At 31.9% G+C, this 24,535-nt stretch overlaps 1 protein-coding gene and 1 long non-coding RNA gene across 2 annotated transcripts; one reads left to right on the top strand and one right to left on the bottom strand.

Annotated features, from left to right (window-relative positions):
- Nucleotides 1-1,343: 1,343 nt before the first annotated feature.
- Nucleotides 1,344-1,957, bottom strand: LOC129941557 (uncharacterized). Its single transcript, XR_008780880.1, has 2 exons — nt 1,820-1,957; nt 1,344-1,767 (listed from the first exon to the last, which is right to left on the bottom strand). It is a non-coding gene; the product is annotated as an uncharacterized LOC129941557 (long non-coding RNA).
- LOC129941553 (signal peptide peptidase-like 3) lies at nt 1,690-24,174 on the top strand. The gene is made up of 7 exons (XM_056050228.1): nt 1,690-2,406; nt 8,342-8,923; nt 8,985-9,107; nt 15,212-15,403; nt 15,468-15,921; nt 15,997-16,117; nt 20,652-24,174. Exons 2-7 carry the CDS (start codon nt 8,668-8,670, stop codon nt 20,718-20,720), a joined length of 1,215 nt encoding a protein of 404 aa, XP_055906203.1. The 5' UTR covers nt 1,690-2,406; nt 8,342-8,667; the 3' UTR covers nt 20,721-24,174.
- Nucleotides 24,175-24,535: the final 361 nt, after the last annotated feature.

Here is a 24,535-nt window from a genome sequence, read left to right on the forward strand (position 1 = left end):
TCAAACAACATAAGGGACTTCATTTGCAATCAACTGCGTTCTTTGAACGTACATTTTGACCAAGGCAACTAGTTAGTTTTTCAGGTGTCATAAACTTCCAACTCAGAACGTACTTCACCAACCTCTTCCTTCTGTTGATCGTACGACAACATAATTGTCTACAAAAAAAAACTCCTCAAGTAAGCTACATCCATCCATCTTAGTCTGAATTTAATATTAAAAAAAAAATATTATTTATTTCTTTTCCAATTTGACAAGCAATCCTTTTACATAAAACATCAAATAGAATCGTGCAGAAAATAAATAAATGACATAGTAATAAAGTTCAGCTTTCAGTTGAATGAACAATCCTGATTAGCTTTCTTTTTGACTTAAGTAGACTTGACTTGACAGTTAGAAAGATTTGTCGTGGGTAACTTTCTAGTCAACTTTCCAATAAAGTTGCGTTGATGGGAGGGCAATTTTTGACAGCCAATCAGGTGGTAGAAAATTACCTCACTTTCAAGTTCCGAATTTCCTCTGAACCTGCCCCATATTGGAAGATCTTCCAATCGTGTATATTTAGCTTTATACGAAGTAAAAAAAAGCTCTTTCCCCCACTTTCGAGTTTCGACATATATATCTACCTCCTTCTACTTTTAAAGCCTAGTACATACTTGTGAACCATCTCGTGAACCCATACAAATTTCAGTTTTTGGTTCACCCGTGAACTTGCTCGTGAAGCTGAGTGGAGAACAAAGTGGAGAGTTTTCGTTCACGGGCAATTCACGTGCAAAATGTACGGGAACTGTTGGTGAAGCTTTGACATTTGGTTTGTTCATGTTCACAACGTGTACTCACAAGTGTGTACCAGTGAGCAATGTCAAAAGTTCACTTTCTCCACTGGCGAACGTTCACTTCACGAGGAAGTATGTACTAGGCTTAAACTTTAACTTACTGCGAACAACTAGACCCTAAAGCCTAGTACATACTTGTGAACCATCTCGTGAACCCATACAAATTTCAGTTTTTGGTTCACCCGTTTGCTCGTGAAGCTGAGTGGAGAACAAAGTGGAGAGTTTTCGTTCACGTGCAAAATGTACGGGAACTGTTGGTGAAGCTTCACAACGTGTACTCACAAGTGTGTACCAGTGAGCAATGTCAAAAGTTCACTTTCTCCACTGGCGAACGTTCACTTCACGAGGAAGTATGTACTAGGCTTACCAGTGAGCAATGTCAAAAGTTCACTTTCTCCACTGGCGAACGTTCACTTCACGAGAAAGTATGTACTAGGCTTAAGCATGTATTAATGTAAAAATCCAAACAGACCTAATATGTTGACATTTCTGAGAGACATATCGATACTCGATAACATTCAAAGAGTTTATTCTTCAAAATAATAAGCATAATGTGTTGCCAAATGCAATTAAAAACTATTGCTATTGCATTCAACACACCACTTTTTGGCAACCCAAACCGAATTTAATATACTAATATTATTTCCATAGAGCTTAAAATATTCTTTTAGCTACCAAAACAAAAATTGGACTACCTCAAAGAGAGTGGCATCTCTGATTGATTTTCTATCGATATTTTCTTGTTTAGTATTTTTCCTATTTCTCCTTGCATGATGTTTATCTTTCAATTCCCTTGTTTGCCTTCTTCCGTTGTCACTGTCGCTTTTGCTTTTCTGTCGGGATTCGGGAAAAGTTGGAGCTGCTGAAAGAAGATAATTTTTTTTCTCAAAATCCCTTGTCCTTGTGTCTTAAAGTTGGCGTATTTCTATTCCTGAATTAAATTCAATTATCAAATGAATCAAAAATTTAGTAAAACTTTTCACCTGCAGCAGTGATTCAAAATTTACCATCGCGATAACGAATACCTGAAAGCTGCTGAACCCCCTTAATAGAAAAATCTAGCTGCACTTGCATAAATTTTGTTTTCTTTATTTTGTCTCCTTTCTTTTCTTCATGTTCAGTTCACTTTTTCATGCCGCGATGGGCGTGCGGAGTATGTGAAAAAAGAAAAATAATAAAACAAAAAAGAAAAATAGAGACCAAAAAAGTTTCTACTTTCTCACCAAAAAAAAACTAACGCAAGAGTTAAATAATTATCTTAACTTTTTTTTAAATCGGGACTTTATCGAATCTCGTGAAAATCAAAATAAAATCAATTTTGAAAAACTCAAAAGGCAAAGAAAAGGAAATTAAAAACAAAAAAAATGAAAACCCATGAAAATTGATGCAAAACCTTCATCCTCTTCACCATTGTCGTCATTCATCATTTTAAACTGCATCATCACACCATAACCATCAGATCATAGAAGACTTTCAAGGCATCTTCCTGTGAAAGATATCTAATCCATAATCCAATTCTATGAATTTCATAAACAACAACAAATGCAGCACAACAGAACACACTGACTTGGTAAGTTTAAGTTTGTTCAACCAACAAAAAATATCGAAACCGAACGAACAGACCGACGAAACCGACCACCAAATACACCTCCATAGCCACAGTCCTAGTCCCAGTCCCATTGCCAGTCCTCCTCTCCTCTAGGTATAGACATCTAAATTATCGAGTAAAATTCTAAAAACAAATACGTATGTTTTTTGGATGAAAACAACTACCTACTGTTTATATTTTGGGAAGATCATTTTTAGATTTCTTTCATATTCATTTGAGAATTGAGATTTATGAAGTGATTTCTTTGACAAGAAAGATATACGCATTAAATTTTATTTTGTTTTGTGAAATGAATGATTCTTTCTGTTGCTCCTAATATGTGTTTTTTTTTTTATAATGAAGTAATCGGTATCGATTTGTTATGCTCCAATTTGATTTGGTTAAAAAAAATAATTGCATATGAATTTTCACATGTTTTTTTTTGTTTTCTTTCTTTTATTCAGTTTCTGCACGAAAGTATGTAAAGATTCTTGTTTTTTGTTTTAACTTAATATGTAGGTAGGTACATAGGCATTATGTGAAGTACTTTCTTATTTTTGAATAGATGAAAGAACTAGGTAGGTACATAGCATAGCATTAGTAAAAGTTTAGTGTAATCTGAAAGTTTTGAATGTTTGCTTGATAATATCTAATTGAGGTAAACTGAAAAAAAAAATCTTTCACCGTTATAGGCTACTCTTTTTTGGCACAGGAATTGTTTTCCAAATTTTCCAAACTAACAATTTGATTTTGAAACTACGTCTGTAGAAAAAAAAAAACACTAACTTTTTCAACAATGAACAACTCTGTTAAATTTCATTGCATGTCCCTTCCTATCGAATTTAGAGTCTCTCCGTCAGATCCGCTTTGGTATAGTCGTTTAAACTTCGATCGCTGCGTAAGCAAAGTAACAAGATGTTGGACATTTTCCTATACTCCAATTATCTACTGACTACTACGTTGATGCTTATCTTTATTTCAACGATGTATGTATACAATTCTCTTTTCAAAGAATGTTTACATAAAAATAAAGCTAACTTTACGAACGATCCCAAATTCTTCTTTGAATTTGTAAGTCACAATCACAAAAGAAAGAGTTCAATCCTCCTTGTCCTTCAATAATAAAAGTTTTAATTACTTTTTACTTTGCATTATACTTTAAGGTCTGACATATTTTGTGTATTTTTTTAATGCATTTCTCCATCAACAAATGAAAACAATTTTTCTCAATTTAAAGATAAGTTGGTTAACGCAAACCAGGAAAGCCTGCAATGGCCATATTAGATGGACCAAATTTATAAATGACCAAAAATCCTAAATCTTAAAAAATAACATGAGAAGTTTTTCCTCTTCCTCAATTCCTGCGCTCGTATTCAATGACACTTCATTTGTTAGATCTTTAGACAAAGCAGAGTTCTTTACGAGCGTGTTCATCGCCAATTCAACGCTGCCAGTAATTGTTATGACTCCGCCTGTATTTGAGCGCGTTAGTGATTCTATGGGACCAATCTTTTTTCGCGCTCATACTGTGGCGAGAGTCCTAAAAGATCTCAACATACATAATATTTTATTCTGAAGAGGTGTTCTTCAACGCTGGCAAAACCACTGCGTAAGCTTTTCCATCTGTTCTATTCTTTAGGTAACGTTCCGAACGAATTTAAAATAGGATTGGTCCAGCCCATCTCCAAAAAAGTCTAATCTTCCTTACCCTCTTATTACCGACCGATTGCACTTACGTCCTTTTTTTCCAAGTTCATGGAAACGCAGATTAATTATAAGCTCAAGACATACCTCGAAGATCGGAAGCTTCTTAATGAGCAGTAATACGGCTTTCGCAGCAATAGGCCCTCATGGTCCATTTCACCAAATAGTGGAGCAAATCTTTACATAGTTTTACATAAAGTAAGATTAATGCACTTAATATTTCAAAAGTATTTTATAGGGTTTGGCGTCAAGGTCTTTTATCAAAAATGGGTGCCTTCAGTTTTCATGAATCCCAACTTCAATTGATTGGTATTTACCTTTCGGATTGTTCAATACAAGTAGTATTGGATGGATTTATACCTGAAAACGACAAAATAAATTCTGGGCTCTGTTCTCTCTCCAACACTCTTTCTCGTTTTTATTTATGATCTCCTGTCTGCAACTTTTAATCCAAAACTCTTAGCGTATTATATTCAACAACAACAAAATATGATAACTTCTTTAAATTTCGATCCAAACAGCATTGCACAATGGGGAATAAAAAATGATGTCTCGAAAATCTCCGCCGATGTTTGGGTTTCATAAGGCGTTTCAAGTTTTTTTTTTGGTTTTGTTTTAATTGTACCTGTCATTATGGCACCACTACTACAAATAATTAATTCATCAATTTATAATATTCCTAAAAAGAATAACGCAACTGAACTATCTGACTTTGGGCAAATAAATTTACTTCAATTTGTCAGCAAAGTTGCAGACAAAATTTTGGAACTTCAAAACCCTTTAACTAAATGGCAATCAGGCTTTCGTGCCAAACATAGCTGTGAATCTGTGTTTTGAGGGTCACAACAGATTTTCGTGAATTTCTGGATCGTGGACAAATAGGTATAATGGTTCTGCTTGACTTTTCAAAGGCGTTTAATAGCATAGATCACCATATCCTTTTGTCCAAGTTAAGCAATAAATTCAATTTTTCAAGGATGGCAATTCAATTCTTTCAGAGCTATTTATAAAATAGAAGTCAATCAATAAAAACTGACATCGGAACATCCATCCTATAATATGAACAGCGGAGTTCCTCAGGGTTCAGTTTTTGGACCTCTGTTGTTCTCCATGTTCATCAATGACTTACCTGATGTTGTTCAACATTCTTTTGTACATATGTATGTATGTAGATGATGTTATTATCTACAACTTTTGTGACCAGAGCAACTTGGGTTGCTGTGTTAACGAAATAAATAATGACCTAGCTAATATTCAGAAATCGGCTGTTTCAAATAAATTGCTTCTTAACCCTTCAAAAACAGTGAGTATGCCTTGTTCTCGAAGACAAATTAATAATACAAACCTACCTATGACAATTTTAAATGGACAAAGTGTTGAGTATGTGACTAAAGTAAAGTACTTGGGTTACCAAATAAATAATCGTTTAACATGTGATGCAATCTCAGATGCCATACGAAAAATATATGGTACACTTAGATCCTTAAGACCATCATCTCACTTCCTAAAAAAACATCTTGTTAAGTGTTTAATACTACCATTCTTTACTGATAACTCATCAGTTTATCCCGATTCAGAATGTAAGCTAAAATTAAATGTTGCTTTCGTTTCACTTTTGGCATACCGCGATTCGTCAGTGTTTCTCATCTTCAAAATTCTCTTGTAGGCTTAAGCTTGGAAAACTATCTTAAACTTAAGAATGTGATTCACAACATAATTCATAAAAATTGTCCGAGCTACTTGGAGGAACTACTTCAGTTTGCCCACTCACAGAGAGGCTTGCGACTATATTACCGCGCTTCTCACATACTATTGCAGTCTGTAGTTCGTTTGTGGAATACCCTACCAATCGAATTGCAGAGAATAACCTCATCAATTTTGTTCTCAGCTTCTTTAAATTAACTCTATATAATATTCTTTCTCATTTCAACTTTATGTATGTATTAAAATTTATTTTTTGTGTATAATTTATATTTTAAGTATTCGTCAAATATGTAAACCTGGTAAATGTAAATGTTCATGCATTTAAAATATTTATTATCTTGTTGCATTTAGTAAATTTAATAAATAAAAGCAAATGCAAACAAAAATCTCATTTTCTGATATGGATTACTTCTTACCTTGAAAATCGTGAATATTATTTAGATTCACACGTTCCAATCCTATGGAAGTAAATTCTGTTGTCCCCAAGGTAGTCATTCAGTATAACTTCTCCTTAACCTTATAATTAATGACATTGACATGGTCATTAAACATTGTCAAATAACCTTTTTCTCTAACGATACCAAATTTTCAAAATCATTGCAGAACATTTTTTTCGTTAAAAGATGGTGTAAAGAATTTTCTAACCCTTACGTGAATCCTTACATTCCGTTTTGACGACCTCTTTTTGAATATGCGTCTCAACCAAGTGTGGATCTAGAAATTAATCAGGGGGAGCATCGCTCAAGAATCAAATATTTTCGAGTTTTTGTGAACTCCTTGTTTATCCTTGTTAAAGAATTTGTCGTGCAGCATCAGAATAGATTCCCGGAAATTGCGCCAGAAAAAAATACGACAAAAAAAGAAGACTCTTCAAATTTTATTTACATAGGAAAAGAGAACAAATTTTTGTGGTAAACGTTCTTTGTTTTTTTTTATTTTTTAAATAAATAAACAGTAAAACAAAAACAATTGTATAAAATAATGTGAGATCTTGGAATGTTTTCATATATAGCGACTCGCCCAAATTAAATAGTTAGAACATGCCTTTCTGGCCAACAGTGTTCTTAAAAAAATCTCATAACACTTAAGCCTAAAATATGTAAATATGAGGTTGAGATGTATAAACATTATTTTTTGAATTTTTTGAATGCTGTCTCTCTAAGCGGATGAAATTGTACTATCGACTTAAATAAAGATTTTATGCATTTTTCTGAATTTAATGTGTTTTTTTGGAAACTTTCCTGTAGCTTTTAAAAAATCACCCTTTAAAAGCCGGTATAGAAACTAGGTTAAAAAAAATTCCCAAGTATATTATAATTTGAAATGATTCTGAAATTGAGATTTAAATGTCTTTTTAAAATATCGGTCAGAACTTTGTAGCAGTATAAAAACCTTCAATTCCTCAAAAAGTGGAAACCTACTACTAAGGCAAATTTTTGTTCAGAACCCTTTTGCATGACCAAAATAAGTTGGTTTCCAACATAAAATTTTCCTTAAATAATGCAAAGAACTGTCTCTAGAATCAATGACTAGTTCCAAATATGTTGATTCTTTTACAACCCGTAAACGAAAACAACTATCAAGAAATAGAAAGGTGTAAGTTTAAATGTTTGGCATTCTGTAGCATAAAAAAAGACATCGACATCAACATTTTTATTTTCTGATAAACTAAAAAACATAGCCTTGGTTTTTGGCCTAATTATTAGATTTTGCTGAGCAAACCAAAAGATTGAGGTTACTATGCGCACTATAGCTATCACTCACATCTTCAGCAAACCCAATCAATAAACCTTTGAATGGCTAAATAAAGAATTTATGTAAATCAAAAAGAGAACTGGCCATAGAACAGATCCCTGTGGAACTCCGATTGATTTCAAATCACTTATTACCTCCTTAAATTTCTCTCCAAATTAGTCACAAATAAAACATCGAAATTCTTCATTTAAGGTTTTGGAAATAAAATAAAGATTCAGCCGTAAAGCAAATTGAAAATCACTTAGAAACTTTGTTTTATTTTGAAAACAGACTTACCACTCTATTTTTATCAGCTTCTCCAAATATCTTACCTATAGATGGTTAAAGTGAACAGTTCAGCTGTTTATCAATATTTTAATGTTTATTAGGTCATTATTTATTGATTGATTAATAATTTTCCAGTCAAACTATTTATACATACTTTTGAATCATCCTGTATTTTAAAATGAATGCATTTTGCTATCACTCAATAACATTTCACTACAAATATAAATAAAGAAAATTCGAATAAATTTAGTGTCCATTAATAAGACATTGTGTTTACACTTTTGTAATCACAATTTTCTGATAACGATAAATAAATATTACATAGAACCTATATATTACTGCATCACCGCAAGAATTTAGGCTGTAAAAACTTAAAATAATCAGTCTTCAACCCCAAGCTTATCGGTTAATAACATCTATAACAAATAAATTTTCACCCGTATCTTTTTTTAAATATTTCTAAATAACGTAATTCTTATATTTTCAGATAAATCACCTTATTACAGTGACTCTCACTGTGTAGACAAACAAAACTACAATTAATCCTGCAATTTTTGCCATTAATATGAATAAAATTCATAAAGAAGGTATCGGTTGTTGAGAAGATAACGAATAGGACCGCAACACCGTGACACTCTTGTGTCCGGTGAATGTGTGTAGAAGCCTAAGTCGCTACCTTAAGGATAAAATTGAACCAGTAGAAAAATAAATAAAAAACAAAAATAAAAAAAAGTAGAAGAGTTTAAAATAAAACTCATACATTTTTATACTGATCGGCACTTGTGCGAGTTTTTTAAACCTGCTCTATGAGAAATGTCGCAAGGCGGCTCATCAGGGAATTCAGGCGTTGACAATAGCAACACACAAGGAGAGTATAGGGAATATCATTGGGCTTATTCCGTAATGGATTCTTCTAGAGTATCGACATGTCTAATTTCGATGCTTTTGATTGTATACGGTAGCTTTCGTAGTTTGAACATTGAACAGGAAGCCCGGGAGCGTCAGGAGAAGAAACGCAATGAATCCATGACAAATTTACTAACTGGAGAACCTATAGAAAATGAGCCAAGTATGTTATAATTTTAATAAGTGTGTTTTTTAAACTAATTATTCATACGTTTTTTTTTCAGGTAAATTTGCTACATTAGATACAATGCATGCATTGTGTCTACCATTGGGAGCATCGGTGTCATTGCTTGTGATGTTTTTCTTTTTTGATTCCATGCAATTGTTGTTTGCCGTGTGTACTGCAAGTAAGTGTGTAGTGAAAGTAAGCTACAAATATTTTTAACTACAGAAAATTAATTTAACAATAAGATGTAAGTGTGGAAAGAAAATTAGATATTGAAAAAAGACCGAATGATATTTTGTCTAAGCTCGATATGTAATGAAAATTCATAAATTTGTTTATGTGACGAAAGTAACAGACAAAATCTATGGCTCCCCTCGTCTACTTAATCACTGTAACGTGTTCCAAATTTCCAATTCCATGCAGAACTTCTGGCCATTAATAAGACTTCTTCTGGCTGAAAGAAGAATTGATATCTCCCACTGTTATAGGCCCCTTCTATGATAGCCATTCAATCATTTAAATCTGTCTTAAGAAATTCGTAAACGTCTATAAATTGTAGATCAAAAGTTTAATACTCGTCTTTTGTCCCTGCTCGGCCATAGGGACAATCCAGAGAAAGTGCTAATTTGACGAACTTGCAAAATTTGAAACTTTACTTCTGTTAGTAAAGAAATATAACATCGGTATACCATCAGCTATATGTTAAATTAGAAGGCGAACCACAAGTGGATTAACGACACCACTTGCGTGTCAGCAAAAATAATGATAAATCTGGCCAAAACTCTTTGGATTTATCATAAAATCATAAAACAAACATGAATATTATTAATTGGCAATATTTTTAACTTCTCATAGGAAGTTATTGTAATGGGTCCGATATGTCGAATCGAAAATTTTACAATTTCTCGACGTTTCAAGGTCCCTACGTCCGTACGTTCGCGACGTTTTTTTCGTTGTCCATAGCTCAAGACCCAAAAGAGAAATCGACTTCAAATAAATTTTGCTATACAGATAATAATGCAGAAAGGGCTCTCAAGAAAATTGCATGGTTTTTTTTTTTGCCATAGCAGTTTAAAAAAAGGTTAAAATTTTGACAAAAAAAAATCTGAACAAAAAATTTGTCACTTCGAAAATTGTACGCCGAAAAATAACGTTTTTACATCTAATAAAATTTTCAGAAAAATCGTGTTGACAAGTTTTTTTATACAAAATAAAAACCTAAAAATTTAATTTCAACTCAAATATCTTTTCGAAAACTTGAGATTATGGATTCAAACTTATTTGTATTTGATCTTATAATAAATATTGCTTTCAACATTCGGTAAAATGTTGAGAAAAATCAAATTGACATTTTTTTTTACGAAAAATAAAAGCTTAAAGAAAATTTAACAAAAGTTGGTAAACCTTGGTTTTTGACAGAAATATTTGTTCAAACATTTAAGATTATGGTTTTCAACTAATTTTAACTTCTAATAAATAATGTTTTCAACATTCGTAAAGATTTTGAGAAAAATCGCATTGACAGTTTTTTTTACAAAAAATAAAAACCTAAACAAAAAAATTAATAAAAGTTGAGAAAAATTGATTTTCGACTCATAAATCTTTTTAGAAACTTTAAGATATTGGATTTAAACTACTTTTTTCTTTTAAAAAATATTGTTTTTAACATTCAGTAAAATTTTGAAAAAATCGAATTGACAGTTTTCTTACAAAAAACTAAAAGCCTAAACAAAATTTAACAGAAGTTTGTAAAAATTTACTTTCGAATCAAAAAGCTTTTTAAAATATTGTGTTGAAACTTTTTTTATTTCATAGAAAATATTGTTTTCGATATTCAGTAGCTTTTATATTTAAAAATCCTACGGTCCGTTTTTTTTTTCATAAAAAAAAGTAAAATCTACAAAAAATATTAAATACGCAAATTTGGTAAAAATTGATGTTCGATGATATCTCTCAAATTAATTTCATTCATCCAATTTTTAAAAAATTAAGAAATGTTACTAAAATTGGTAAAAATTTGTTTTCGACTAAAAATAAAAATCTGTTTCTAAACTATTTTTTTATATGAAAAATATTGTTGGTAATTTTAAATTTTTTTAAGAATAATAACCCAACACGAAAACCTACACACTTTTAAGCAAGACAAATCGACAGACGGGATTTGAAGTTATCAGTGTGGGTCGCGTTCCAGCCTCTTTTTTTAATATTGGGTTTTTATTAAAAAAGCATTTGTTTATAAAGTTATTATGTATTATGAAACATCTATCGTTTACAGTAGGAATGTATAGTTCAACTGTTGAGAAGTGGCAACAAAGGTTTAAAATAGTTTTAAGGATTTTGTTTTGAAAAAGTTTGTAATGCAAATCACACAAGCGGTGAAATATAAAGTACAGCTGGAAGAAAAACAACTTTATTAATACGTAATTTATTTTCAAGGTAACAGTTTTTTTTTTTAAAGAGGATACAAAATTTTGATTAAAAATTAAGTTTTCTTAATACTTTTTGAAATTTGGTTAGAAGGGGTCATTTTTTTAGCCAGAGTTACAAAATATTTCCACACCACAGATTTGTTTAACCTAGATTACATTGCTCTCGTTTCCTTATAAATAAACTAAAGCTTGAGTCTTGGGAAGGATTATTTTTTTAATTTTCCAGCAATTAAAGTATAGCTCAATGGTGCTTGGTGCTTTTTGTGGTGTCGATAAAATTTGTTGGCAGTTTTCTGAGATACTAAAAATGAATGTATCATCACGTAGTACCCGTGGCATGATGGTTAGTGCGTTGGACTGTCATGCAAGGGGTCTTGGGTTCAATCCCTGCCTGTGCCACCTTAATTTAAAAAAATTAATTTTCGCGGGTACTACCTCTTGCGAGGAACTGACAATTCCTTCAAGAGTAATTCTTGTCATGAAAAAGTGCTTTCTCAAACTAGCCGTTCGGATTCGGCATAAAAATTGTAGGTCCCCTCCATTCCTGACAACATTACTCGCACACAGGAATGGTTGAGAGTTGTAAGTCACTAGGCCCTGGTTCACAACGGACTGTTGCGCCACCCCATTTGATTTTTGATCATCTACGAAAAATGATCTTTTACAAAGTTGAGAGATTCCGTCATGCGAGACGCAACCAAAAGCCTTTTCAATGTCAAAGGATACAATTCCAACATATTTTTGTTTTTAAGCGCTTCTTTTATATGTTTGGTTAATCGTTTAATAATAGTAATAGTTTTTTCTAAAGTTATCATAATGCCTGCTTTTATTGGAAACAAGCGGAATTGATATACTAACTGATTCTTCAATAGCAAGTTCGAATTTATTAATATCAATAATAATCAATGCCGTCTATACTATTTATACAGACGTAATAAAATTATGACTTGAACTTTTACCAAACTTTTTCTAATCCGGTCTTTAAAAGTTAAAATTTGTGTTTAACCTGGAAAAATTTGTAAATTGTAAATTCATCTCAAAAATCACCAGTAGGTGATCCGAGGTGAGGTCATTAACTACATATGGAAAAGATAATATATTAAGACTTTTTGTTAGAATAACATCTAGAGTAGATGAAAGTTCTCTACCATTTGATGACTATAGGTTGGATCTTTCGTAAATACGATGTTCAAATCGAAGAAGGTTTTATCCCATTTATTTTCCCGAGAACATTTCCCTGAGAAATTTCTTCTATTTAAGTGACCGAAAATGAATCTAAACTTTGATAAGTACTACATCTAATAATCTTAAAATATAGGTTCAATGTAGGCCAACTTCAATTGAACGTGTTTCAAACAAAAAACATCTTTTCAATTTTAATAAAATTATATATTATTGTTTTCTTAATGAATATAGAAACTTCTCCAACTCTTTCAATTTCTCTGCCTAACCTGTAGCAAATCCTTAAAGTGGATATTAATTTTTTCTTTTAACCAAGTTTCAATTACAAGTTCAATGCTGTTTTTATAAGAAAATCGTAAAATTCACGTTGTTTTTTCCTTAAACTATTGGTATTCCACGTACAGACTTTAAGTTTAATTGCCATTTTTATTACTAAAGAGATATTTGATGCTTTAATCGGCAATTATATAAAATTGTTCTTGTTCTGATTTACCATTAGATAGTTTATATAATATTCATTTTTTTTAAAGAAAAGGTAAATATATCATTGTTTTCATTAGTTTGATTATTATTTTTAATGATTGACACGTTTGGAATACTTGGAATTGGATAAGCCAAAGTTTGATTAGATGAAGCAATTTTATTTTTAATAGAAACGGGATTAATGTTACCACTTCTAATACTACTTGGATGTTGAACTGGTACTGTACAGGTAGTAAGTACATCATGCACCTCCCTTACTCAAATCGAAATAAGTGATGATATTGTTCACAAGAAATTAAGTCTACTTAAAGATGATTCCTCTCCTGGTTTGGATGGTTAGCAACTTTGTTAAGAAAAAAACGTGTGCTACCTTCCTATATAAGCTACTTTCAGTATGGTTTTGTCTTTCATTTCTTAAGCTATCTTCCCAAAGCTTTGGAAAGATTCCTTTATTTTTCCTGTTCATAAGAAAGAAGCAAAACATGATGTTATGAATTGGGTCCATAGCCAAATTTTCTTCAATTCCTAAGCATTGTCTGGCTCTCTCTGTTTTACTATATATATATATATATGTATATATATATATATATATACTGAATTTTTGTCCAAAACTGTAAACGAAATAGAAACCTTGAGAACCGTCGATATAGGTTGTTTTCAAGTTCTCAATCTCCGATCCCATTTATGCGAACTTTTATAGTACCTCAAGGAAGCCACCTTGGTCTTTTATTATTTGTCTTTACTATCAACGACGTTATTAATGTCATTTATAATTCAACTGTTTCTATTTACGCTGATGATATGAAAATAACAAAGGTTTTTTCTACCCCATTTAATTCTGTCTTACTCCAAAATGACTAGACTCTTTCCAGATTCAGTGCGACAAACATTTCTTAGAAATCAATGTTTCTAAATGCCAATTCACAACATTCAAGCTTTCACATCTAACCTACCAAACTTACAGTCTGCACGATGTTACCATTCATTTTGTCTATTCTATTCGCGACTTAGGAGTTATTTGTGGCAATCAGTAAAATTAAGTAAGAGGCAGTACCCGTGAAAAGACTTCAGACGGCATAGGCAGGGATCGAACCCAAGACCTCTGGCATGGCAGTCCAACGCACTAACCATCATGCCACGGTACTGTCCATCTCTGACAACATTACTCGCACACAGGAATGGTTGAGAGTTGTAAGTCACTCGGCCCTTGTTCTCAACGAACTGTTGCGCCTGCCAATTTATTTATAACTCATCTCTTGGCTTCATCTAACGTTGGTATTAAGAATTCTCGAACCCCTATGTCACTAAATTCCTATACACCAGCTTTGTTAGACCTCTACATGAGTAGGCTAGTCAAGTCTGGTGTTCCCATCAGAACTCTCACTCTCAAAGAATTGAGTCTGTATAACGCAGATTTCTTTGATTTGTGATAATCTATCCTATAATCTATTAGCAGTACCTTATGAAGATCGTTTAAAACTTAATCATAAGCAAACCCTCCAAAAGCTCCTCGAAATCGCTGATATTTTCTTTCTGCACCAGCTTTGAGCAGGAAACATAGACTCACCATTTCTTCCAGAAAAGATTCTTATTTATACTAACTAAGGAAAGTCGGACATGCCGCTCTCTTTCGTTTCACTATACAAATTTTAATTTTTGAAACTATTACAAGAATGCTGCGCTTAGCTAACAATGTGCATACCTTTCATATCAGTCTTTCGTCACTTAGAAACAATCTCTACAATTCGTTTTAAGTTTCTTGTTCATTAAAAACTAATGTGTAGGCCTTTAGCATAATATAAAACTAAAACACAATTTAAAAAAAATACATCTAAGTCTATCTTTAAGTCCTTTTTTGTTTATAGCTTGAGATAACCTAAATAAGTAAACAAATTTGTGATGTTGTTCAAATTCATTATTTTTTTAATCAAGTTGTTTGGAGGAAACTCGATTTGGTTTGATTTTGGTTTTTGTTTCTGTACAGTCTCAGATTCGTCAAACAAACTTGTCAAATATTTTTATATATTTACGATAATGATCCAATAATTTCCATTATAAAAAGCTCCAAATGTTTCAACGAGTAGTGAAGTTTTTGAAGAAGATTATTAAAGAGGTGTTTTTGATTACATTAGGCTTAAGAGTTCTATGTATTATATGTATTTTGAATAATGTATAATTTTTTCTCTTATAGTAATAGCAACAGTTGCACTAGCATTTCTCCTTCTGCCCATGTGTCAATACATAATTCGTCCTTGTTCGGATGGAAATCGCATATCATTCGGAATATGCGGTCGATTTACCGCAGCTGAACTATTTAGTTTCACACTATCAGTTTCAATAGTTTGTATTTGGGTGCTCACTGGTCATTGGCTACTTATGGATGGTAAGTTAAATCAATCAATTTGACAATTAAATGTGTATAATTTTATTTTTATATTTCATTGCAGCAATGGGAATGGGTTTGTGCGTTGCTTTTATTGCATTTGTACGATTGCCTAGTCTAAAAGTTTCAACATTACTGCTAACTGGTCTACTTATATACGATGTATTTTGGGTGTTTTTCTCATCGTACATTTTCAGTACGAATGTGATGGTGAAAGTAGCCACACGACCCGCTGAAAATCCAGTTGGAATTGTTGCGCGCAAATTGAACTTAGGTGGAATAGTGAAAGAACCACCCAAACTTAATCTTCCCGGGAAATTAGTATTTCCCAGTATACACAACAGTGGTCATTTTTCAATGCTTGGCTTGGGAGATATTGTGATGCCGGGACTATTGTTGTGTTTTGTCTTGCGTTATGATGCATATAAGAAGTCTCAAGGCGTTACATCTGATCCAACGCTTGCACCACCAAGAGGAATGGGCTCGAAACTAACGTATTTTCATTGTTCCTTATTAGGGTAAGACGGAAATATACCATACTACACAGAAAATAGCATTTTTAACATTCCTTTTGATTTTTATATTTTATACAGATATTTCTTAGGATTACTCACAGCTACTGTGAGCTCTGAAGTGTTTAAGGCAGCTCAACCTGCTCTATTGTACCTTGTACCATTTACTTTATTGCCCTTGCTTACAATGGCTTATTTAAAGGTTAGTATTTATTTGTAGATTCTGTTATGTGTTATCCTCATAAATCTTTAAACAAACATTTGTTATATCCTCTGTTTGGATTTAATTTAAATTTACATAAACTTAATTGGTATTGTCTTGTTCTGGAATCCTGATCAGACATAGGACGCCAACAGACAGTCTTCATTCTTCAAATTTTTAGTTCGAATTTGATTTCAAAATCAATTTATCGCATCAGCTTTTTGAGATATAAACTCTAACATGCAAGGTTTTCAACATTTTAGATAGAGTCAAATAAAGACCCATAAGTCATTTCATAACATTTGAGAAATTTTGATAACTAAGTGAGGTACAAAAATAATCGAAAGCTTAAATATTTAAGGTGGTGGCTAGGGCTTCTATCAACAAAATTCTCCATTTAGCACGGCCTCTAGCTAGATTTCTCCACATGTGCACTCTATGTTGAGTGAGGTCTTGTGCCCGCCACCTGATCCGAGGTATTTCTCTACTGCGCTGTCCTTTAAAAATGGATTCGAAAACTTTTCGGGCCGGACCATTGCATTCTACGTGATCGAGCTATCTCAGTCGTTTTATCCTTCTGGCTATGTCTACGTCTTGTCTGTGTAGCCTGTACAGCTCCATCTTCTCCTCCACTAACCTTCTATGTACATATATGGGACCATAGATCACTGAAAGAACTTTTCTCTCAAAACGACCCAAGGTGATTTCCCCGATTTTGTCAAAATCCATGCTTCTGCACCGTGTAGCAGGACGGGGATGATTAGAGTTCATTACATTACATTGCATACTACTAAGCACATAAATGTACAGAGTAGAGACACAGCATCTTGAGCGACTACACTATATAAGAGCAGAGGAAAAATAACAATAGGCACAAAGAACAAATGACAAGAGTACGCAGAAGGTTTCGAGATGGTCACCCATCTGTCTACTACCGTGGTCACTCAATCTTCATTTCGGTGATCGATGGGAACCTATTCTTAATCTAGGCCGATGCCTAGATAATGGTCTTATATAGCTACACTTTGCTCGAGATAGGACTTCACTACTCAAATGCTTTCTTTGCTAAAAGAAAAAGCGGTTAGGTTAGAAATACATTATAAACTTAAAGCGACTACTCGTTGACTCGCTAACGTCATACAATATTCAAAATTTTCACCGTAACGATCACAAGAATTTACAAAATAAAGTGTATGTGAATTTTAGGTCTGCAAATAACGTAATTTTTACGTCAGCAAGTAAATGCGTTGACCGTCTAATAGTACCTGTCATGACCATATGGGAGTAATTCGACAGACATATGACAGCGCATCACCTTCAATTCAATTATATTTATTGAGACTTTTTTTACATTAAATACGTTTGTAAAGTTAAGACTAAGAAGAAATAAAAGTAAGAATATAGCTGACTTAGAGGCCGGTTAAAGCTATCAGTAAAATCTATTAGTACAGTTTTTGAACATGTTATAGATTTATTTCTACCAAAAGATTGATGCAATAAGATGAATCCTAGATTCAAGTATTTTTTGAAAAAGAAACAATGCATTTAAAGTTTCGTTTAATTTATAAATCCATTTTAATTTTTTTAATGAGGAAATTTCATTTAAGAGCCAGTTATAGCTATTATTGAAAACGATCTGGGAAATTTTTGAATCGATATTTGACTATGTTCCCCTTCGATTAGAAATGCATGTTATATATTGATCGATCGGAAATCACCCAAAGAATTTTTTTTTAAAGAAAAAAAGTTTAATTGCGCATTTGATTTTCTCTAAAAACGTATTGTTCTATTTTCCGGACGGAAATTCATTTTCCTGAACAGCTGATACTTTTATGTTCAAAAGTGAAACGAATCGTTCCACTAATTTGTATTCCAATGACAGATTTTTGTCAGTAAAACTTTTTCGGTGGATTTCAATTAGTAAATTTTTTTCAATGACAAAAACTTTTAATGATATCTATAAACGACCTGTCAAGAAAATTCCAATGTTTGTTTTCAATGTTAAAAATCAATGATAGCTATAACTGGCGCCTTACTGAACAGCTAACGGCCAAAAGCAAACAAAAATCCATTTCGTTTTACTGTTTGTGTTCCAATTTTTTACTGTTCCAATCACATCATTAAGGGACCGGTTTAGCTATCAGAAAAAAAATTAAACAGGAGGAATCTGAAATGGTTTACTTATGAGCGTTTATAGCAATCATTACCTTTACGTCATTAAATTAAATGTCAGTTTGAGACTCCGCGCCTTAGACAATTTGTTAACTGTTGCTTTCATTGTAGTAACCGTGGCATGATAGTTAGTGCTGGTTAAAGGATATTGATATTAGTTTTTTGTTCAAATTTTCTAATAAATACAAAAATAAATGAAACGAAATTTAAATGAAGTAAAATAGATCTTAGGGCCGAAAGGCATTAGTTGTAAGTGTTATAGTTTAACTTAGAGTGTCCGTATGGGACCATTAAGTTAGTTGTAAGTTATGGATAATTAGGCTAGTTTTATGAATTTTTGTCTAGCTTTAAGATAGGTTTAAGAATGAATTATAAAAAAAAAGTGCGTTGGACTGTCATGCAAGGGGTCTTGGGTTCAATCCCTGCCTGTGCCACCTTAATTAAAAAAAATAATTTTCGCGGGTACTGCCTCTTGCGAGGAATTGACAAATCCTTCAAGAGTAATTCTTGTCATGAAAAAGTGCTTTCTCAAACTAGCCGTTCGGATTCGGCCTAAAATTGTAGGTCCCTTCCATTCCTGACAACAGTACTCGCACACAGGAATGGTTGAGAGTTGTAAGTCACCAGGCCCTGGACCACAACGGACTGTTGCGCCACCCCATTTGATTTGATTTTTTTGCTTTCATCAGTACAATTTTTAATAATGGTGATCGGAACTTTTTTGGCTTTTGGCAGTCAGCTGATCAGTAAAATGAAATTTCATCATTAAAAAAATTAAAATGCATTTATAAATTAAAGACAACTTTAAATGCGTTGTTTCTTTTTGGAAAATATACTTGAATATAGGAATTATCTTAAAGCATCAATTTTTTGCTAGAAATAAATCTAAAAAAAAACAAAAAATTTACTGATAGCTATAACCGGCTCCTTGATGACATAAATTTAATGATTGCTATAAATCTCGTCAGTAAAACATTTCAGATTCCTCCGGTTTCAAATTATACTGATAGCTTTAAGCGGTCCCTTAGACTTGGTCTTGCTTAACTTAAAATACTAAGAAGAACTAAAACACGTTTCTTTTTGTACTACTGTTAAAAAGCGAGTTACTTGCTTAAGTCATTAGTGTGGCTCAGACACTAGGAAACAAAAGGGGCATCAGTCAAATCGACCAGAGAGAAGTTGCCTTCACTAAGGAACGAATTAACTGACACCACGAATCTTTATATATAGATTTTCGTAAGGTTTTAAGGATTAGGTAGAGTTTTATTTTCTAATATTACATTTGTATATTATGTACATATGATTAGTGATTTTTTGTTATTGGGGTTAGTGCTGAAATGTTAAATTCACGATTTTTTAGATCGAATGATCTTGCCAACTCTTTTAGGCTTCCTAATCAAAACAGTGTTTTCCAAGCCGATATTTTTTTTCTGCCAAAGTAATCAAATCGAAGCTTGTAAATTACTGTTGAGTTAACATACCACCGACGACAAATGCAGAGGCTGCAATGACGAGGAAGAGAAGGAAGATACAGCCCACTTCTTGTGTCACTGCTCAATAATATTGCCAATATGAAACCGCCCATTGGGATTTATAAAAGCCTCTAAATGGCAAGAACAAGAGAAGAGGGTATCACAATGCATCTACATGGATTTATCGCCAGGCCATTTAGCTAACCTAAACTAGATCAAATGAAATGGCTGCAAAAAGGAAATAAAACCTATTGCTCCGACTGTCTAATTGCGTTTTTTTTTTTTATTAAAGATCAGTTTCGCCAAGAGTTAACGAATATTTTGTCTGTACGCTCTAAAATAGCAGAAATCCATCCCTTCAATATTAGGAATCCACCTATTTAGGATGGGAGTGGTGGAAAAAGCATTTACACTTCTTTCTGCAACATTGTAAGTAGGTTTTATTCTTTTAAATGCTGATTAAGGCCATTTAACTCTAAATTTATTTTACTTAAAGCGAATATTTTTGTTGTATAAGTTAATTAATTTATGTAAATGCATGTTTCTTTTGTTGTTGAAAAAGAATTTTCCGAAAACAGATTTTCAGTATCACCTGAACTGAGTTAAGAAGAGCCTTAAAATATTATGACTACTACTTGTTTGAAATCCTGAGTTGTGATTTTCCATAACATTTACCTGGTTTCTTTTCATTGGCGATACCATAAGACATAGAATTTTCTTTTCTGACCTAAGCCGTTCGGAATCGAAATCCCTTTCGACGAACGATTGATAGCTGTAATACTCCTAAATTTAAAATAAAAAACTTTGAACGATGTAAAAATGTACCTTACTTAAAATATGAAATATATTGCTCTAATTGCTTATATACAAAAAAATAAAATTCATTTCAGGGTGACTTACGGCGGATGTGGAGTGAACCATTTATAACGCATCAACCATCAAAACAACTGGAAGTCTGAGTGTTTTTTTAATTTATTTAAGCAGAAAAAGAAAATATTCTTAATATATAATTTTGTTCTTAAGTGGTTCGATAATAGATTTTTTATATAAAAAACAAAACAAAAAAAACTGTAATATGTATCGACAATGATTTTATTGTTGTAACTATAATTATGTACTAACAAAAAGTAAAGTAATTGCTATTTTGTATGATTAAAACCAGGAACAAACAAATACTATTTATAAGATTTTTTTTTTATTATTATTACATATATATTTTTTCTCATTTTAAAAATTTATAAGAATATATTTAAGATTAAAAGTGTGTTAAGTTTTTTTTTTTCTATCATTATTTTAAATTTTATAAAACGAAAAATATACCTAAATAATTTTATTCTATCAAATTTATTGCGAACCCTCCTGCCAATGATCAAAAAACTCAAAATAACTCAATAGAAATCAGCAACCTTATCCTAGATCGTTAAAACTTCTGTCCATCTGTGTATATAGATAAATATCATTTTAACTTGTAAAAACAAAAAAATACGCATTAATTAAAATAATAAACAAAAACAAAAAAATGGAAACATAAGACAAAAATTTAATAAGTGTTGAGATTATTTAAAAAAAAAATATTTAAAAAATTCAAAATTCTTTGTATGCCTTTTAGTTTTAGACATTTTATAAATGTAATATTCAATCTGATTAATTGTCTTAAAAACAATAAGTGTTTTTATTTTCTTTCAATATGAAACTGAATATTTTTTATATATGGTATGTACTATTTTTTGATCAGAATGTATTTACTTTCTCACGACCGACATGACGCCGCCGCCATTATCTCCTTATAATTTGTTCTCAATTCAATTCGCATAGTTTTGTTTATCGAATTTATTTGCTCTTCAACCTAATAAGATACCTGCAAAAAAAATATGATTTTACAGCATCTCTTTGTCAATCTCAGCTCAAGAAGTTGAGCACATTTTGTTGCTTCTATTTTATTGGCTCACATCGATCGAAGCCAATTGTCAAGACTATTTTCTTGCTGTGTTTTAATTGTTGGAAAATTAAGCACTTGCCGCTATTAAATGAATGTTTTATCATTTTTAACAAAAACGCCACCTTTCGCACATATAAATACATATTATATACAACATGTTTTAATATTAAAACGCTTATATCAAATTATAACCACTGGATTGTGTTCATCTTTCCATGTTGAATTTCTTTTTAAAAATGTATAATTTTAATAATTTTGGATTAAAATTTAAAAATTTACTAATTAAAAAAATACTTAAAGATCTCGAAAAATTAAAAAAAAGAGCTTAACATTTTGTTTCGAAATTTTTAAAGGCGCTTTTGATTTGTTTTTTTTTTTTTTCGTTAATAATTTTAATTTTGTGTCAATTTAACTATAAAATCATTAAATTTAATGTAAATAATTACTAAAAGGAGAAGTTTATCAGAAACAAAAAATCATTTTTTTTTTCTAAGTATAATTGTTTTTAAAAGAAAATATATTTTAAAAAAATCGAAAATTAGAAAGAAGCTGTTGAATTTAGCAAATATTTTAACAGCAAACAATGTATAGGGTGGTTCTAGTTTTAATCATTAAGGTTGAAGGAAAACGAGTTAAGAAAATGTATAAAGGTACACGATTTCAATCAAAAACTTTACTTCTTGGTTTTAGTTGGCATGACAACTGTGATTTAATTGTGTTATTAATCAAATTCTGTTAATTGTTTTGAATCAGAAAGTTCAACTTGTTTTTCTTTCGACATGGACTATGAGGGTGATATCGAGACACTCTATTTTATATTCTATTTCGAATTTCTAAGAAATTAATTTTCTAAAGAGTATAAATACTGACCAGGGTCAGACAACATACGGGACATAATTTTTGACCAAGGCAACTATTTAGATTTTAAAGTGTCATACACTTCTAACTTTACATCACTAACCTCTACTTTCAGTTGATCGTGCCAATAACCATATTGTTGTCTACAAAACACTCCTGAGGCAAGCTACAATTCCATCATAAATTATGTTTTGTATTGTAAAGAAATATACATAACTTATTCCTTTTCAAATTTCAGAAGGAACCCTGTCACACAAAACATTAAATGGAATTGTGCAAAAAATAAAAAAAATACAAAGTAATAAGATCTACTTTTAGTTAAATGAAAAAACATGATTAGCTGTCATTTGACATACTTGACTTGACAGTAAGGCAGATTCGTCTTGGACAACTTTTCAGTCAACTATTCAAAAAAGCCTTAAATGACTCAAACACAGGATTGGTTGACAGTTATAAATCACTAGGGCCCCAGGCCCCTCCCTCCCCAGTTCTCAACGGACCGTTGCGCCACCTAATTTATTTGTTTTAAGTAATTGTGCCCAAAACCCGGAAATCAGCCATGAATTTTGCATCTTATGCCATTTAACATTTTGTTAAAATAACAATATATGCACAGTGACCTAGTGTGTAAGGGAATGTCTTAAACTCACATCTCCTCTGTCAAACCTTTCCAGCCATGACTTTCCAACAATACCAAAAACTTTGGGCAGGTTCAGGCAACATACTTCATTTGCAGTCAACTTCATTCTTTGAACGTAAATTTGGATCAAGGCAACTAGTTAGTTTTTCAAGTGTCATGAATTTCAAATTCAGAACTTTACTTTGCAAACTTTTACTTTAAGTTCATAGTACAAAGAGTACCAATCAAATTATTGTCCAAAGAACACTCCTCAGGCAAGCTACAAGTCCATCACGATTTGTATTTTGCACTGTTAAGAAATATTAAATATTTCTTTTCCAAATTGAAGGGGAACCCTTTTAGGGAAAGCATTAAATGAATTTTTGCATAAAATAAATAAATCATAGAGTATTAAAGTTCAGCTTTCAGTTTAATGAAAAATCATCTGTCTTTTTGACAGAAGTAGACCTAACTTGATAGTTAGGGAGATTTTTCTTGACTAACTTTCCAGTCAACTTTCCATTAAAGTTGCCTAAATTGGCAGCTGCCCAATCAGATACTAGAAACTTGCCTAACTTTCAAGTACCTTACGTCGTCTGAACCTGGCTATTAACATTCGCATAGCCTACTTATCAGTCGTTTATATTTATTATTCACATCGAAACAAAATACAAATTAAAGTGTTATTGCAAAAAACTGTGAAGTGAATAAAATAAGTCGTAATTATTTTAGAATTTCAATAAATTGAGTTGAATCTGTGGCCCTTATAGCTCGTTCCATTGTGCAAGTAAATATAAACATTTTAAATAATATTAAAATGGGACTTGTTCAAGAAACCCAAAGCGAAGCGTTTTCAAGTGTGAAATTTTTAAAGCTATTCGAGAAGAAAAGATAAATTATTTCAATAATAATGACATGAAACTGGAATGCAGATTTATCTTTGGGTTTTCAGATTTTGGAAAGTCAACTAAATGTAGGCAGTAAGGGAAAAAAACAATCAATACCTACTATCCTTAGTGCTACTGTTTCTAGTTATTCAGTCCCATCATGAATTCCGTTGTTACCGGAAAATCTCATGCAATTTTGCATTACGAACGGATTTCATGATACAATTTTTCAGGATTCGTAAAACTTTCCGATTACGATGAAATTCATGATAGGTGTGAATATTTATAGGCAGGATCACATTAAAAATGAACTACCAATGATCTGTTTGAATTAGGACGCCAGGATTCTAATTTCGATAAACTCGAATTTCATCTTGGCTGATTTGGGGAAGTTAATTTTAAAACCTTACATCTTTATGAGCGAATATATAGCTTAAAATAAAAATTCAAATTTTAGCGGGTTCAAATACT

This window comes from Eupeodes corollae, chromosome 1 (assembly GCF_945859685.1).
Source record: "Eupeodes corollae chromosome 1, idEupCoro1.1, whole genome shotgun sequence".
Taxonomy (NCBI): Eukaryota; Metazoa; Arthropoda; class Insecta; order Diptera; family Syrphidae; genus Eupeodes; species Eupeodes corollae.

Coding starts and splice junctions, on each gene's coding strand:
- LOC129941553 (XM_056050228.1), top strand. CDS start 8,668: ATGTCGCAAGGCGGCTCATCAGGGAATTCAGGCGTTGACAATAGCAAC. Junction 8,924..8,984: donor ACCTATAGAAAATGAGCCAA/GTATGTTATAAT, acceptor TTTTTTTTTCAG/GTAAATTTGCTACATTAGAT. Junction 15,922..15,996: donor TTTCATTGTTCCTTATTAGG/GTAAGACGGAAA, acceptor TATTTTATACAG/ATATTTCTTAGGATTACTCA.